This window comes from Poecilia mexicana, unplaced genomic scaffold (assembly GCF_051168715.1).
Source record: "Poecilia mexicana isolate PSO_F unplaced genomic scaffold, ASM5116871v1 scaffold_16, whole genome shotgun sequence".
Lineage (NCBI taxonomy): Eukaryota > Metazoa > Chordata > Actinopteri > Cyprinodontiformes > Poeciliidae > Poecilia > Poecilia mexicana.
In genome coordinates this window covers 13,316,376-13,335,088 of record NW_028263385.1, presented here as the reverse complement: position 1 = coordinate 13,335,088, position 18,713 = coordinate 13,316,376, and the positions used below count along the sequence as shown (strand labels likewise).

The 18,713-nt window shown below is 41.6% G+C and overlaps 1 protein-coding gene across 1 annotated transcript; it reads right to left on the bottom strand.

The window, feature by feature from the left end:
• Window positions 1–1,186: 1,186 nt before the first annotated feature.
• On the bottom strand, window positions 1,187–13,743 carry fam131bb (family with sequence similarity 131 member Bb). Its single transcript, XM_014993008.2, has 6 exons — window positions 13,647–13,743; window positions 9,418–9,642; window positions 9,120–9,260; window positions 7,558–7,856; window positions 6,026–6,289; window positions 1,187–4,654 (listed from the first exon to the last, which is right to left on the bottom strand). The coding sequence occupies exons 1-6, from the start codon at window positions 13,741–13,743 to the stop codon at window positions 4,427–4,429; spliced, it is 1,254 nt and encodes a 417-aa protein (XP_014848494.2). The 3' UTR covers window positions 1,187–4,426.
• Window positions 13,744–18,713: the final 4,970 nt, after the last annotated feature.

The window sequence follows — 18,713 nt, the reverse complement described above, 5'->3', positions numbered from 1 at the left end:
ACCCTTCCAGCTCATAGAGGTTAAACTTTTTCTAACTTCCTCTTGAGGCGGGTCAAGTTGGTGGGTAAACTTCAACCCTCGATTCACTGCCCCCTACTGGAATATTTCAGAACAAATCATACAAATGAAATGAGGCTTTAGCCGTCTGAACGGTTTCTGTTCATAAGTGCCATCTTGCCACCTCAGTTCGTTACAGGAAATACGCGGTTAGCATTAGGGAAACATGACATTACTAAATATCACAAAACCGATTATGATTAACCCAAACTACACTCTCTCTACAACTGTCCTTCAGCTTTAGGATCCTCTTTAGATGCACAAGAGCTTGGACAGGAAACCTTCACCTCTATTAAGTTTTCAACAACAAAAAAAGCAAAACAAACAAAAAGTGAGTCTGAGAAGTTCTACCTCTGGTAGCCTAGAGCTAAAGCGAGCTTGGTTACATTTTATGTAACTCTTTGTAAACTCATTAACCGACTTGATGGACCTCCAGCAGTCAATGAGGTAAGTAAATACCACCACATCACTTCCAGCTTTCGAGTGTATAAACAGTTCTGTGTTGTGAAGGTCAACAATGTGTTTCAGGCGCCGAGTCCTCTGTGAGCTTCAGCAAATAAGCAGTTTATCCCAACGGAGGGCATTTGTTGTTTATATTCTCCTGGCACACAATTCCTGATAAGGACCGGGAGAGGAGGGCTTTTGGAGAAGCACAGATTACACTGCTGCCTATTGCTTGTCGGCTTCTCTTCTGGTGTGTCTGTCAGTCACAAATAAGACGCGGAGAGACAGAAAACAGATAAACAACAGAAATGTGTTAAAGCTCAAGAGGATACAGGAAACCCCGTGAGATTGTAATTATTTACAGCCTGCGAAAAGAGACCCACACATATCCACAAAGAAAAAAGACAATTTGTTTGGTCTGTTTATTTGCTCTTTCTCCACCAGGAGGAAAATAAAAGGAGACGGGTAGAAGAGCCGGAGAAGGTGAAGGAGGCTGCGTCGTGCAGGGGGAGAGAAAGAGAGAGCCGTGGACAGAAGAGAGGGGGGAAACCACATGGAAGAGCCAACCTGTGAGAACCGTCCTACAAGCATGCATAGGTGTGTTACCAGTCACACTGCCTCGTTTAAGACAAATCCAGTTTTATGCAGACGTTTTACAGAAGCCATCAGATTTTATACAGCGTGTTTTTTTTTTTGCTTGTTTGTTTTTTTTAATACAGCCGTTCTCGCCACACAACTCCAAATTTTATGCATCGAGGGCTTCGAAACCCTCTTGGACTGATGTGAAAAGTTTATTGTTCCAGGCAGTGAATTTTTCCGGAAAGACAGCGGACATTTTTTTTTCTTTTTAACTGTACACATACAGACATACACACGGATACAAGTATACAGAACGGACAGAGAGGAAGAGAGGGAGAAAGGCAGAGGGTCGGAGGCAATATTTGACCATCCTGCCTGCAGAAAAGTTACTGAAACTCCTCGGAGACGGCAGTGGCGATTACACGAAAACAGGAGGAAACCAAATGAAGTTAACAAAGACATGATTGGTAAACCTTTAACATCCACAGAAGAATATTTGGTTTCATATTATCTCTTCATTCATTCATCGAGATCAACAAAGGTTTTTTTTTTTTTTTATTAAAAAAAAGGGAAAAAAACAAGAAAACTCAAAGAGAATCAGTGTCTTCCTCTATGAAATATCTGTTTTTAAAAGCAAACAGTCGAGCCCAAATACGCTGTGAGGCTTTTGTCTCAAACAAAAGCATCAACCTTTCAACTTTATTATGTCTTAAACTAAAAGAAAAAAAAGATGCTGCTCCTAAATGAGTTATCTACATGAAGTAACAGCCTCTGTACAGCATCAAGGTGTTTCTCCCTACCAAGTAATTGTTCAATAAATAAATTAATGTGCGTCACAGCGTAAAAGACGTTCTGTTAATGGGTTTGAGTTCTCTAAAGACGTTCTTGCAGCTTTTCAAACTAGGTTTCAGTCTACGAGGCCTTGCAAAAGTATTCGGAACCCATGTCAGTGTGGGTTTTCTTTTTATTTTATGGGATAAATAAACTCAAACTCGTGCATGGTTGAACATGATGCACTTAAAGGCGTGGCGTGCAATGCTTTGTAGAACCATTTTTTGCTTCAATTGCAGCACCAAATTTTTCAGGATTTGTCTCTACCAGCTTTGCGAATCTAAAGACAGAACGTAAGTGTAGCAGCTGCTTGCTACGCCTTTCAGCTTCCAGTATGTTCAAAGTTTGTGAAATTCATTTTCTGTTTTTGTTCCACATCACTAATTGTGCACTAATTAGTGTTGATCTTTGACATAAGACCCCACTAACACACACGAAAGTGGTGTAAACTGTGAAAAACGTCAAGGGTCATAAATAGTTTTGCAAGGCAGTGTTCAGTTATTTCACGTTAGGAGCTGCCAACCTATCGGTCTCAAAACCAGAACAAAACACGTCTGTGTTACAGCCCTGACACCTATCCTAACTTATACTGGAAGGGATCTCAGCAAGGCAGTAGAAAAATAAATATTGTCCCTCGACATTGCATAAAGAAGCACTCAATAAATAAATTAATTCAAGTCAATAAACTCCAGATTTTGTCTTCAAAGTGTCTTGCACAGTCCTCAAAGTGAGAGAAGGTGTTTCCCAGACGGTAAAAAGACGCGAGCAGAGAGTTCGCCGCCGCAGTTCGGCTCCCACTCCTGCTGGGAAAACATACACTCTTTCTTAATTGCAAAACAAAAAAACAAAAAAAAATAGATAGAAGATAAAATAATAAAAAAACAAAAATTCTCCTCACACATCACTACCACACTCCCAGGCAGCTGCTTCACAGTAGTAACGATGAGCAGGAAGACACCAGTCTCGTTTCACCTCCAGTCTTCAGTCCTGTTACCTGATTGAGCTCAACCAACTGGTTTCCAGTCTGATCGATTGCTCGGTCCATTTCATGTTTAATTGTGCAGCAGTAAACAAAACCAACAAAACAAAAACAGAGCAAGCTTTCAGCGCAGTCCCCCCACAAAAAATAAATTGGGACCCGAGAGGCGTAGAAAAATAAAGAAATCATACTGCAAAAGAACAGCCGTGACTGTGACTGAGAGGCAGTTACTACATACTGTATTTACATCTTAACGACAGAGCTGGACTGGTCTTTTCTGTGTCTTTTTTTTTCTTTTCTTTTGGAAGGCCAGTGTTTCCTCTGCCTATTGCTGGTTACAATTTAGATATTCCCGTGTCCGTGTGTACGGAGTGGCTCTGAGTGACCAGGAGGCGACCCTCTCACCCCCCACAGTCGTCCAGTACATTCAGAATAGTGGTCAACATCCTCTGTGTGTCAGGATCTGTGTGAAAAACAAAGCAGCTGAGTGTTCCTGCATCGTGAAGCGGCTCGGGTGGTTTTGGTTTGTCAGAGCGGGGAACGAGCCAACAGTCCAAAGGCAAACTCTGATCTGCTGGATTGCTTTAGTGCAAAAAAAAACAAAACAAAAAAAAAAAACATTTCACAACAACGAAAAACCCAACTAAAGTCGCGTACGCAGCCGTCTCCGTCGGGGAACTCCCACCTTGGGATTAGAACGGTTCAGTGCAAAGTCTTTTACAGTGCTGTAGAGTTACAGGTACTCTGTGGTACTCTGAAGGACATGCATACAGAGAGACAGAGTAGGAAGCTCGCTATCTTACAGTACAATCCTTATCTGTGCAGGGTTGGGTGTGTGCAGTCAGCAGAGCAGGCTCGCCCCCGGGTTGTGCCACAAAGTCGCAGGAGAATGGATTTCAGACGAGTTAAACTGCATTTCACCGAAATGCTGAGACTCCTCTGAGAAATTGCTCGGGTTGCTTTTTGTTGTATTAGGGTGCACGTGTTTGATCCAAGAGAAAGAAATGAAGTCAGGGCTGTAAACAGAGCAGCTCTCCCTCAGGAAACCTGTGAGATCTCATCACACATCGCTTGCTGTTCTTTTTTTTTTTTTTTTTTTTTTTGCTTTATTACAAAAATTGTTCCTCTTATTATGCTAATGTAAGTTAGATTTTTATTTTCATTATAAGACAAAGACAGGTTTGAGTTGTTGGTCTTCAAAGAAAAAGCATGCATGTTTCCATTCCCCTCCTCTTCATCACAGTCTGGTTTCTTTCCCCCCTTTGGAAATGTTCTTCCTCCTCCTCCTCCTCCTCTTCTGCTCTGTTTTAACTCTATTTTTCAAACCTTCGGGGTGTAAGGCTTACAAAGATAGAGGTGTCCTTTGTTGCATGAGCTCCTGTCTGGTTGTGAGTCATTTTAAGGAATTCACCTTTAAAACGAAAAGTTTTTGATACCTGAAAAGGAACGGATTAATAGATATATATTGTTGTATGTTGCTCGTCCCTTGCCGACTCCCAGGTTAGTTTGTGTTCAGGAGTCTAAACCATCAGGAGCTCAGTTGGCGGCCATGGAGGCAGGTGGCCCAGCCTCCTCTTCCTCCTCTTCCTCTTCCTTTTCCTCCAGCGTCTGGATGAGACCAGCGGTGACATCGGAGGCCTTCCGCTCTGTGATTGGCTCAGATGGCGGTTGCCCCGGACTACTGCCTCCAGAGGCATCTCCCTGCTGCGTGGGCGGAGTCAACATGGCCGACTCCTGGTCCAGGGCCAGCATTATGTCTTCTTCCTGATCAGGACAGAGGCGAAGGAGTCAGTGTGCTCAGACCCAAACCAGCAGCTGTTGTGCCACAGATTATTTGAACAGGTGCAGAGAGAAACCTCACTGTTATATTTTTTTTTTTACTTAACTGTGGAGAGAAAAAAGTAGATTCTTAATTGGATTTTATCTGTACTTTGACTAGGTCATTCTGTCTCTTGAATATGCTTAAACCTAAACCATTTAATTGTCTTTTAAAGCCTCTAATTGATTTTCTTTTAGGATTGTTCTGTATTTAGCTCCAAACATATTCCTATAAACTCTGACCAGTTTCATCTTCCCCGTTGATGACGAGCACTCCCACAGCATGATGCTCCCACCACCGTGTTTCACAATGATAACGTTTTAGCATGAGAATCAAAAGGTTGCATCTTGGTCACATGAACTGGACATATGAAGCATTCTGAGTGAGATGTTGTTTTATTACTCAGCCATGGTTTAACAATGTTTTTAGTCTCCATGATGCTGTTTGTTCACTATAGTTCTTGAAGAAGCATCCAAAGCCTTCACAGAATGGCTTGAAGGCAATTTTCTTTGTGATTAAATTAGCTCAAACTTTCATTTTTAACATTTTCAGTCTGAGATTGCAGTAGCGTGATCAAAATAATATCATTTTAAGTAGTTTTTAATGAAATTGACTGGTATTACGTCTAAAAAAAACCCATATTGCAACAATTCACAATCTATTCAAACAATGTACTGAACTGATCATCCTAAAAAATTATTCTAAGAAGCTATTTTTTAAGTACATCGTTTTAAAACCCCCTGCTGGGACAGGAGAAACAAATGTTACTGGAAATGAAATTATCTAGAGAAAAATTTTAACCATTTTGTCAAATTAATAAAAATAAAAACAGCATGACTAAGAATGATATTGGAGTGGTTTAATCTTTAAAAGAAGAATTGGGCAGCAGCAGTTCAGTGCACCCCAGATTAAAACAGTGAAATTAAAAATTTATAAATATGATTTATGGATGTAAAATACAAAAAAAATGCTATGAACTTGAGGCCTGTGGGTGAAAACAGAAAACCCCTGCAAGTTGTGAACAAACTAATCAACCTTCTCACACTCAGCATTCAAATTTCTTCTTTCTGCAGTTGTTACATCTAAGCTCATAAAATAATAGGTGAGCAATTAGTGCTTAACCTTGATCACTGGCAAACATTTCAACTGCGAATTCCTAGAATATTGTAATGAAGTGATTAGATTAACTAATTAAGCTGAAGTCAGAGTTAATTGGATAAACCCTCCGTGTGGTCGCTCCCAGCCTCGGCTCAGACAAAGTCAGCCTTCGATTCCTGAGGAGAAAATCGTGCAGAAAAGCCACATTTTGTCCTCACCTTGAACTGCTCCTCCTCCTGCTGCTCCAGCAGCGGGGAGTGCTCGGTTCCCACCACCTCCTCCCCCGCCGGCACACACAGGCCCGCCTCCACCACCGCCGCTACGCCCATGTAGCCTCCGGCCTCCGCCTGATAGGCCTCCATCTGCCCCGTGTTCCACAGATCAACCAGCGGCGGGTGGACCTGGTGAACCAGGCTGTGGATGGTGCTGTTGGGTGTCGCCTGCAGAGAGTGGTTGGCACTGTGCAACCGGTGCTCCAGAGCCTGGAAACACACAAGATGTGATGATGACCAGGAAATTTAATTTAATGTGAGGGAAAGGAAAGGGAATTGGATTAGCCGCTTATTGTCATCTAAAAGAGGAATAAATTCATCAAACTTAGCAAAACGTTTCGATTTACCCGCCTTAAGTTTTTATGTGGCCCTGTAGACTGTGGAAATAGAAACTTCAACATTATAGTTGTGGGCTTAAATATTATTTTTGTCAATCAAATCAACAGTTTTACTTGTATATTCATATGTTAGAGTTGAGACTAATACAGCTCTGGAAAAACAATGAAGAGAGCACTTTACTGAACCTCATTGAAAACCTCCTACTTATCCCACCAAATATTGATTTCTGAACTCTTCCTGACTTAAAACATTAATATTATTGTCTCTAAACAAATATAAACTTGTTTTCTTTGCATTTCTTTGCTGCATCTTTTTCATTATTTTGACCATTTCTCATTTTCTGCAAATAAATCCTAAATTTTTGCTTGGAATTTCAGAGACATGTCGTCAGTAGTTCATAAAATAAAAGAATGATGTTCAATTTACTCAAAGATGAAGAGTAAAAGCAGGGAAGTGGTCATTTTTGCAGTGCTCTGTTAATTTTTTCCAGAGCTGTATCTAACTGATGATCGTCAAATCTTCTCATCCAACCCGACTGAGGTTGAATTTTAAAAGAAGAGCACAGCTAAAGGAGATAAACCTCAAAATACCGACAGCGAAAGGTGGCTCTGTAAAGTTTTATCTCAGGAGGGCCAAACAATAAAAGCACAAATTATTTTTGTTTTAAAACCATAATTTTTTTTTCCCACTCTTCAACTATGTATCACTTTGTGTCAGATAATCGGATAAAAGTCTATAATCCTATGGTTGCAACATCACAAGTTGTGCAAAAGTTCATTGGATTTGAATACATTTGCAATGTACTGAATCTGTTCAAAATAACTCCCAGTGTCCTTGAAAAATGTCCCTATTTTGAAGACTGCAACACCTGCAGCTCAGCTCTGCAGACATCCTAGTGTCTCCTTCTATTTTCCTAGCTGACTCAACTTGAACATTTTTTAAGATGAGGTCAGATCGGATCATAAAACTGCTAAACTATTTGCACCACTCCTTCAATCAGGGCCTGATGCACTCCTTTCATGCGTCATAACCGTGACTTGGACTAAACCCAAGCCACATATAGTCTCTCCCCGGTAAATGTTCCTCCTGGCAGCGCCGTGCGCTCACCGCTGAGAGTCCACCTGCTCTGCATCAATCACCTGTTGTTGCTGATACTGCAGGAGCTGCTGATGCTGGTACTGCTGGATCTGTTGGAGCTGCTGCAGCTGCTGGAGGTTGTACTGCTGCTGCTGCTGCTGCTGCTGGGACAGGAAGTGAGCCGCCGCCTGCCCGTCGTAGCCGTCCGTCCCCATGATGTAGGAACCAGCAGGGGGAGACGCCACGCCCGAAGGGTCGCTGTTGGTCGGTTCCCAGGCGTCGGAGGACGAGAGGCAGTAGTGGCCCTGGGAGACGTACGTGTGAGGCCACACCTCTGCCGAGGACTGGTGTAATATCTGATCTGGAAAGATTTAAAAATGCAGCAGCTGCTACTGGAGCTCCAAGAACAGATGTGAGAAGGAACAGGAACCACATCGTGAGAAGGATGTCTTTAAGTCATGCTGCAGGTTTCTAGTTCCAGCAAAGACTCCTAATTATTGAGATTTACAAACAAGGGTTTGTAAAGAATGAGCAGAAATGCTTCCAAGTAGAGCGTTATGACAAAAGCTCCCAGTTGCTACTGAAGCAGTCAGTCAAACTGCAGAATTTGACATAAAACACTTTTTTTGCTCTCATTCTCTCAGGAGAAGATACGTGTTAATGCTGAGGAGTTAAAACAGCAACAGACATGTTTTACACAAAAAAAAAAAAAACTCCTGAATATGATCTGAGGCAAATGCAATAATCCCTCAAGCCTTGGGATGGTTTAAAAACTTTAATCTCAAATTTCACTCATAAATGCATGGCCAGAGGGAGAGAAATTTTCAGATAAAAAACACACTTGGAAGCATTGAAGACTCCACAACCTTATCAGTGATGCAGGGAGACGTTTAAAATTTGAAGTTTCAAGCAAAATTGTTCTTTTTTTATGTAAATGTAAAGAAAGTTCTTCTTTCAGCTGCACATTTGAAGATGAATGTCACAGAAAGCTTTGCTGAGAAAGTAAACAACTAAAACCAAACGAAGAATTAACCGAAAGAAAATTTATAGACGTTAAAATACTAATGTTAGTTTATAAATCACTGAAATACATTAAAGATCTGTTGTTGTTGTTGTTGTTGTTGTTGTTGTTGTATCAACCTTCCAGACCTCTCAGGTTCTGGTTCTGATCTGAAGAACCAGAACCAGAACCAAACATGGTGAAGCAGCATCCAGCTTCCACAAATTAGGAACAAACTTCCTTAAAACTTCAAAACAGCTGAAACCCTGAGTTCCTTTAAATAAAGCCTAAAAACTCACCTCCTTTGATTAGTAAAGTCATTGATCAATTTATTTGACATGTATTTGCTTGATGATTTTGATGATATTATTATTGCTTCTTCATAATTAGTGACTGCATGATGCTTTTCTGATGTAAATCACTTTGAACTCTTGTTGCTACAAACTCTATTAGATCAGTTTATTTTCCACACAACAACAACAAAAAAACACATCATGCAGATATTCACTGCGGTATTTTTATTTTCATTTTTCCGACAGCAGCAGGTCTGAACGTGGTTTTGTGTATCCTGGCAGTTTTACCTCGACCTGCCTGTCCTACCAGCTGCTTTCTGCTGAGTTTTACCTCGACTGGTGATGCTCTCCTGGTTGACCTCGCTCAGGTGAGCCACGCTGCCCTGGTTTGAACCCGACCGCGGGCTCTCCCCGTCCATCGACGACCACGCCAAGAGCGTCGCCTCCGAGATTGCAAACTGCTGCAGGACGCCTGAGGTCAGAGGTCAAAAGAACAGACCCAGGTCAAAATTGAGACATGCATCACATTTAATTGGCTAAATGTTTGCCTAATGAGCGCATAATGCTGCTGATGACAGCTAACAAGCCCGGGACTCTGTCTGCCCTCTGGCTGTGTGCTTGCACCTCACCTGCAGCGAACCGAGCCTCCTTTTCTCCGTCGCTGAGGTCGCTGTAGGCGTCGTTCTCCGCCCGCCGCTCCTTTTCCCGCTCTTGGGTGCTGATGCGGGACTGGGGCAGCCCTCCTGCGCCAACCGTCTGCATGCCCCAGTTCTGCCATTCGATCATGTGAGCAACACGGCCCTGGGCCATCGCTGTGGGCTTGGTTACTCTTTCCTTCATGGTGCGGGTGACTCCTGATGGAGTAGGAAAAACAAACAAAAAAACATGCAACACAGGAGGAAGAAGCACAGAGAAGGATGATGGTTTGAAGGAAGATAGGAGAGAACATGATGAAGAGATTGGAGGAGATGTAGAGGTGAAAAGATGGATAGACAAAACAACAGGGAAGAAGAGGGAGGAGACAAATAATAGTTAAGTTATTATCATGTTTATATTTCTGCTGAGAGATGGAAACTGTGATGATGAGTGAAAGTATCGATGTGCTGCAGGATTGGACTGATAAGCTGCTTTGAAAACGAGACAGATGGCAAGTGGTGAGATTTTTTAATATTACCAGAAGATGAAGTCCAGTGGAAAAATCTTTTGACACCCTGAATTTATTTTCTTTCTAAGAAGTCAGACTTCCTGCCACAGTCTCTATCAGTTTTTTTTGTTTGTTTTTGTTTTTATGAAGGTCTTTTGAAGATGCTCTTTAGTCTTATTTGGGCATTATCCACTCATTTTCAGTCAAGCACATGACAGTTTTCAAAAATAAATGTTTTCTGGATTTTTTTAGCTATTTATGTCACTATCCTTAGGTGTTACAACTTTTGCTTTCGTTTAGGTTCATGTTTTGATCTTTCTTCTTTATTTGTTTAGATCTTGTTTGCTCCTTGTGTTTCTTCATTTATTCTCAGCATTTATGAGATTTATTCCTTAGATTAATGTTTCGTTCTGTTGCTGTTTATACCTTTTTCCTGCTTTGCTTATTTCCCCCAACTCTGCACAGCTGTTGCACATCTCCTAATTTTCCTCTTCCTTTCCTCTTCCCCAGCTGTCCCTACTCACCTGTGATTAGCTCTTTCACTTCTCCACTCCCTAATCAGTGTATTTATAGCTTCCTGTCTGCATTGTTCTCCACTGGTCCTCCCTCTATTTTCCAGTCATATCTCTGCCTGAGCCTCATTACTTTTTTAAATTAAATATCTGGAACTTCACCTGATCCCATGAATTGCCAGCGTTTGGATCCTTCCCATTTAAACGCATTATGACAATTTAACTTTGACCTACGAATCCTTGGGGCATAAAAAGACTATTAAAGCCAAGCAATGAAACTTCAGTCAGTCTTAAAAAGTAGAACTGATTTTAAGTCAAAACTTTAGCCATGTTTTATGAAGTCTGTCACAAATACAGTGAAAGAGAGACTATATTGGCTGCTGCTGCTGCTGCAAAATATGAGATGCTTTCAGAATAAAACAGACTGCAGCGTCCGGGAAATGAGTTATTCGCAATATTAATTCAGAACATGTAATTTAACCCAGCAGGATGTTTTACTTCATAGGCATAACATTTAGTTTAATGATATGCATAGGAACTTGGTATCTGCAAATATCTTATTCTTAAAGAATTTGCATTTGCATAAAATCCAGATCAGGTTAGGGATCGGGATTCCCAAAGAACTGAAGGATGAAACTTCTCGTAGGGTTTTCTTAGTTATGTCTTATTTTTCAAAGATATGAGTTTCATCTCTGTTAATCTGCTGTAGTTTAGCTACACTGACAGAAAATAGCTGCAAAGAGCAGTAAGAAGGACTGTAAAATATTTTCAAAAAGTCAGGAACACTGAAAGAAAAAACATCACAAAGACTTACACGTTATCTGTCCACTTGGAAGAGAAAATTACTGATGGTTTCAAACTTTTACATAGTACGTTGTTCTAATTAATTGGTTTGTTAATATTATGGTAATTATACTCTGATCCCAGCACCAAACAAATACAGAACAACTGAACACCTTCAGGCATGAAAATGAATAGATGAGTAAATAAATGGTATAGCAGCCTAAGCTGAACTATACCAGAGTACAATAAAAATAAAAAAAATAAAATAAATCAGTCCAATCCTGCTGATCAGATGTGTGCGGGTAAATGAGGGTGGTCATTAGCATGGATTTTGAGAACCGCTGAATATTGGTCGCCGTGGCGGCGACAGCTTAATGAGACTTCACCCGGTCCCGGTGCATGGAGGAGACGAGGTAGTGCATGAATCTTTCCTGACACAGGTGCATCTTGGGATGGAACGGGTTAATTGGGGTGAGGCGTCTGCGTGGCGTGAATGATGAGAGGTTGGCTTGTTGACATACACCTCTGCTATGCTGCGCTGGGTAAGCAGAAAATTTCTCCCTGTTCTCTCTGCTGTTTGTATCAGAACTCGACTCGACGCTGCTGAACGTACATTAATTTCCCGCTGCCGCGCTCCAACTGGCTCCGACTTGCTTTGCTCCACGTTTCATGTGACCAACATATGACGACATGAACTGTAGCTCCCTCTGATGCCGGTGCGTGCGGGTGAGGGTGACTTTTATGAATACATTATTGAACAAATCAGCGCCGCAACGCACGATACGACAGCTGCACTCCACTACGCTGAACTGCAACTTCCAAATGATTCGCGCACGAAGACAACCAGAAACACTGCAATGAAAGAAACCACTGCACTGAACTGCGTTACCGCCACAGCACTTCACACGGGGGGAAACATCCAAAGTAAAACTTGACTGGAGCACCACAACCACCACTTTACAAAGGAAAACAGAAGTTGGTCCCCACAACCCTCTCGACTGTTTTCTTCAGCAACCCTGAAAATATCCTTGAAGTTAAGTTTTAAACGAGCATAAAAACAAAATCTCCTGTGCAGTAGCATCACTGAATCCTGCATGATGTTATGACCGGGAAGAGTCATAACATCAGAAAAGAAAATTAGTCTTTTTCTGAATTTCTAAGTAGCTGTCCAATGTATGATCTTAATTTATAATAAAAAATAAATAAATAAAAACTTTTTGTTTAAATAATCCATAATTAACCTTAAATATTCATTTAAGAGTTAAACTCACAAGTCCCTACAAGATTTGAAGTAGCCGCCACTACATGGTGGCTCAAGAGGCAGGAGTTTGATGGTCTGATGGTTCTCTGTCATCGCGTCATCGTTCCTGGGGGCAGCCTACCCCTGTCAGGCAGCTGTGGCTACGATGTAGTAGCTCACCACCATGAGTGCGTGAACGGCTGAAAGTAGCGTAAAGAGCTTTGCGGCCCTCTGGACTTGATAAACTACAAAAGTACAGGTCATTTACCATTTAATAAATGCATGAAATGCAACCCTCATCTTTTGCTCAACAAAAATTACATGTTGGAAGCAGATTTAGGACAGAGATTGTGTTTTATCTACAAAGACACATTGTTTACATTCCTGACATTTTTCCTGAGTTTAAAGAAATGGGGTAGAAAAAAAACAGATTCTAACGTTGAAACCTGAAATACCACTTGTTTCCCCAAAGTCTGTTTCTGATTGGTTGATCAGCACCTGGCGATGCCTCATTACCCCCAACAAGGACCACAGAGAATGCTTTTACAAACTAAACCTGCTCATCTTGCCAGATTTAGTTACATTTAATATTTTTGTTTGTGCTGGATGACTTTCTGTGGAGTTCCTTTTCTTTGTTTCATTTTGTCTTTTCGACTCTTCTTCTTCAGAAAGCTCCCTGCTCTAAACTCTCGAAGTAGATTGTAATCAAAGATAATTTGTTTGAGCCTTTTTTTAACAAATAACTCATCATGAATTAGACTTTGGTGTGATTAACAATCAGTTTTGTCCTTGATTTAGTATCGTTAAAGCGACTTAATTTTGATAAATGTCCAGAATCTCTTTATTTATCCATCAGGCAAATTTCAGATAATTGAGACCAACGATTTTCATGTATGACTATAAAATAACATAGAAAACAATCCGCTACAAAATGAATACATCCTACCCACCTTACCTTAGAGAAATAAGCTGCACGACGATGCAATGTGTGTGTGCACTGTGTTTTATGCTGGATTTATTCCGTCAATGCCTTTTGAGGAGTCATTGACGGCAGATGCGTCAGTGTGAAGAGGAAGTGATAGAAAGGGAACCCTTTGAAGGGTACCATGCTGACTCCTGAGCCCACTAAGGAGCGGAGCCAGCATGGGGTCATTTACCAGAACCAGCACAGACACACACCTGACACACCTGACAGAGAAGACTTAGCCAAAGCCCCGATGCCATAGGCATTTGAGTTCCTCTTGAGCCGAGGCAGGATTGATGTGGTGTCCTCCATGGACAGCTGGAGGGAGAGAAGAGAGAGGAATGGAAGAGGAGGAAGGGGGGAGGAAGAAGAGAGTGTGGATGGTGTGACGGGAGACACAAAGACATCGACATAGTGTGTGTTATAGAGAAGGTGAGTGGAGAGGAGAAGTGATGGAGATGTTGGGTTAATACAAAAGACAACATCTGTATTACCCAAATCTTCAGTCCAAGTAAACTTAAAAAAAATTGTGCTCACTACTGTGCACCACTACGGTAAAGCATAGGGTCTAATATAAAGCTGAGGAGGTGAGGGGAGGTCATGAGGGAGCGAGAGCCTGTAGCTACGGGGTGACGCAAATCAAAAACAAGTGGAGAGAAAAGGCATAGATGGAGGAACGATGCCACAACACTTACATTGATTCCTTCCCATGAAAACTCTGAACGTCCATGCTGAAGAAGAGAAACGGGAGGAGGGAGGGATGGGGGGGAAAGAAGGAGCAGCAAAGAGTAAGAGAGAGTGACAGAACATCGACATGCGTCGAGGAGGAGCGAGACACCGAGTTGGTTCGCAAGTCGGACGTGCGGATGAGGAGGATGAAATTAAAGGAGGCGAGTAGGGAAAGAAATGAGAGACGGATACGTGAGTTTCCAAAGGAACAGAATGACAGGGAGAAGGGAGGGGATTAAACAGGGATCAGTTTATATTTGCTTAGTTATGTTTAGCAGAGTGAATACGCCATGGTTAAACGAGCTTCCTCTTCGGGGGGCATGTGCTGCCAAAACCCATGAAAGATGGCAGAATATTGTGTGTGAGTGCTTGAGAGAGATGTCAGTGGTGTACTGATCAGTATCTGATGCTGCAGATAGACGAGGTGCCGAGGCTGACAGGAAGGTGTGTGTGCGTGTGTGTAGGTGTGTGCGTGTGTGTGTGTGTGTGTTGTGCAGGGAGAAGGCGGACTCAGATGATGAGGACAATGAAGATAAGCAGCAGTTTCTGCGACACTATTTCCCTCTATCAGCTGAGAGTGGAGCACTTGTGGCCTGCCGGCTTAAATATTTTCACCCCACTGTCGATGTGCACAGACACAGTAAAAACTCAACTGCAGCACGTCTATTTCTTCCTGAATTGCATTTTCATATGGATGAGGGTTTTTTTTTTTTTTTTTTTCTGGACTGGTACATGGATTAAAGCTATTTTTTGCAAATATTTGGACACCCATGCTGTAAACTGCAGCGGTTCTCAGATACTGTGGCATTTTGGAAAACACATTGCTTTGCAAAATATGCTACTCTTGAGCTTTTTCACATTTTGTAACACAGCAATCACAAACCGCAATACATTTAATTTCCATTTTATGTGGCAGATTAACAGAGAATGACACAAATTGCGATGAATCATGCAAATGTTTTGTCCTTAAAACGTCGAGCCTTTTCAGGTCACCTTATTAGTAAATGGTGGCTAATTTTATTCTACGTATAAATGTAGCTGTTCTGTGAAGTTTCTTGGAAAAGATTAGAAAGCAAAGAGCACCATAACAACCAAGGAATGCAGCAGCGAGGTGAGGGATGAATCTGTGAAGAAATGTAAAGCAATATTAGGTCTTAAAACAATGTTACAAGCTTTGAACATCTCAGAGTGCCCTGGTTAAGTCATCATCTGAAAATGGAAAGAGTTTGGCAAACCTACCAAAACATGGCCATCCACACAAAATGAACGAGAGGAGAGCCACATGTGGCCAACTTCATCAACCGAGTGAATGAAAATAAGTTCTGGACCCCACTGAAGAACTACAGAATCAACATTTAACAGATTCCAGCACTCGATGTACTGCAAAGGGCGGGGCAACTGCTGCTGTTATTGTGCATTAATATTGCAAAAGGCTGCTACACAAGTAAAAATAAAGTACTTTAGAAAAGAGAGAGGCTCTGTAGAGCAGAACATGCAGCTAAGTTTAACACATTACAGCTAGAGAGCCTGAGCCTGCAGTAGAGGTTCTCACATGACCAAACCCGTCTTTGTGCCGCTTTCAAAACAGTTGAAATGCTGCAAAATTAACCTCATTTTTTAGGTGCGGTGCAGTTCTGCAGAAAGCAGCTTTGTCTCCCTATTATCACCCACTCAGCAGACGGGGTACCACCTCCCTGTTGACCGCATATGCATAAAGGCAATACTTAAATTTTATTATGAGATCCTCATGCAGCCCTCTTCTAATGCCACCCTGGGCAAACCACCAACATGCCAAAATTATGGCAAGATGAGAGTTCGATTGGACAAGAGCATATTAGCCAGTAAAGCATCCATTCCAGCTGCAACTCAGCAGAAACAATGAGAGTGTTAAGTAAAGGTACCAGTTCATAAGACCACTGACTTACATGGAGCTTACGGAATGACATATTATTGACTATTATCAAAAATTAGCTAAGAAACATTGCTGCTGCGAAGTTTTGATTGCTTGATAAGAAATCAGAGAACTGTTACTGTTGTTAGTGAACGTGTTGCTCACATTGTTTGAATGTGCAAAAATCTTCAAAGAAAATGACATTATAATTATTATTGGCCTGTGACAGTATTTAGCCTGGTCACTGAGCAAACCAGGGAGAAAGAAAACAAAACTGGAACGCATCGTTATGCCGCCACCGCTGCATTTCAGAAAGTGCGTCGTCGCTGATTAGAAACTAAATGAAAGAAAATCAAGAGCAGTATCTCGGTGTGTCATGCTTCTGTATTCATCCCCTTTTATTCTGATACTCCTAATTAAATCCAGTGCAACAACTTGCCTTCAGAAGTCAACTAATCAGTAAATAAAGTCGTCTGTGTGCGGTTTAGTCTCAGTATCAATCCAGAGGATCTGTGAAAGTTTCAGAGGTTTGCTATAGAACATTAGTGGACAGAAACAACATGAAGACCAGAGCAGGAACAAAGCTGGACATGCATGCATCTGATAAATGGAGCGGCTTAGACTGGAGCATCCATGTGTCCTGACCTCTATTCAACTGAGAATATGTGGAAATATATTACAAAGGAAGGATGAATACAAATGTACACCACACTTTTTAATTTTACCAATTAAAAAACATGTAAATCCATGCGCCATTTTTCATAAAACATCCCAGTAACGTACATGGCAGTTTGCGATTGGAGCACGACAAAATGTGGAAAAGCTCACAGAGTGTGAACAGATCTGCAGGCTCCTGTAGTTGTAGATGTTTAAAAGTGAAAGTAATTGAAATTTTCATGTTGAATCTTGATTACAGTTTTTTGTCAGAATCGCCTGCTGAGTTCACTGACTGGAGTCGGGCACGTCAGCTGGATACAGCGGGTATCCCGACTGTAGTTATGATTCGATATGAGCGCCCTCCTGTCTAATTCATGCTTTTCTTGTAATTCTATTCTTTGCTCCCTTTCCTTTCCTCTCTTTCTCTCTTCCTTTCTCTCCTCCCTCCCTTTCACAGGAGCAGGAGTGATGAGAGATTTAACACACTTGAGTGGTAGAGCTGAGCCCCTTGAAGCAGCTTTGCCATTCTTTTTCCAATAGCTGACCGTGCTGCCAATGTGTGTGCGTGCGTGTGTGTGTGTGTGTGCGGGCAGCTGCTTTTTCTTTCCAAAGGGCATTCTGGGACATAACACATAAATAAATGATGCAATCAGTCCACAGTGCATTTGGTGGAAAAGTAGAAGTCTCTACACTTTCGTTCAAAATGGTTTCCTCTCCGGTGTCCTGTCTCATGGGATCAGTGTTAGAGGAGAGAGGAGAGAAAAGGATACAAAGCAATGGGAATGTGTAAAAGTTGGAGAAAGAGGGAAGGTGATGTCTCTGCGGTTCTTTTTTTTTGTTGTTTTTTTTTTGTTGCAGAGTCAGATGTGTGACAAACATCTGACTTCTTGACATCAAAACCAGTGATCGCTGATTCTTTAAGATACGAGGGAAGAGCGGTGAGCTTTGAAGAACTGATATTTCTAAACTACCAGTGTGAGCACAGTGAGCCGGCGAAGTCATCATCATGTGGAAGCTAAACAGTTTGTGGCCATGTTGGTTCCTCAGGTGGAGAAGCAACAATCCACAGTGAAAGGAGTCAACAAGACGACCAAATGAGATGGAAAGCTGAAGACTTACTTGCTCCCCATCCTTTTGGACTGGCACCCCATCTGCCGCTGTGAGCGCATTACAGGAAGAGAGAGAAGAAAGTATTATTATTCATCTGTGGCATAACAGATCAGACAGAATGTCAAACAAAATCTTCAGCTTTTAATAAAATGTCACCCGAAAAATTGTTTTTGCACATTTTACTTCTTTGGCGACCTCAATTTAATAATAAAAGAAATTTCACAAAGGTCCCATATCGCCATAGCAACAATAAAGACACTTATTTTACAGCCTGATATTGTCCAAGTGCTTACAAGTTACCCTTATTACATTCAACAGATACTTCGCGTGAGTCTCTTCAAGCAGGTCACCAAGTTATGAATTGAAAGTGAAGATTCTCTGGACGTCCCAAAAAACGACAACCAGAAGAAGTCAGTAACACTGAACCGATGTTGGAGCCAAAAATGACTCTCTCCAGCTGAGGGAGTAACGGAGGAGGAAAAACCAAGGAGCAGAAACGCAGCAGGGTTCAAAAAAGTCTAACACACAGCAGGCGCTTTGTTTTTTTTTTCCTGCTCTGTCTCTGGTGCTCGGTGAAGTTATTTGGATGTCTAAGCAGTTTTTAAACTTTGACTTCCTTCCTTTTTTTTCCTTTTCCAAGCTCACCACTGCGAAATCAAGATTAGATAAACTCACTATCAGGCTGGTAAACCTTTCTCTTTGAACTCCTGTGAGATCGGTATATTTCTGATGGAAGTTAATCCTTTTATCACCTTATGTAAATATGAGCAGTTACGACAAGAAGAGCCTGGAAAATCACTTCCAGACTTAAAAAAAATGCTCAAAGGAGATAACATAAACTGTTCAAAGCTGTCAAATTCCCCAACACTACTGGATGTTATAAGTATTCCTGATT

Coding starts and splice junctions, on each gene's coding strand:
- fam131bb (XM_014993008.2), bottom strand. CDS start 13,743: ATGGAGGACACCACATCAATCCTGCCTCGGCTCAAGAGGAACTCAAAT. Junction 9,261..9,417: donor GGAGGCTCGGTTCGCTGCAG/GTGAGGTGCAAG, acceptor CTCTGACCTCAG/GCGTCCTGCAGCAGTTTGCA. Junction 7,857..9,119: donor GGAGAGCATCACCAGTCGAG/GTAAAACTCAGC, acceptor AAATCTTTCCAG/ATCAGATATTACACCAGTCC.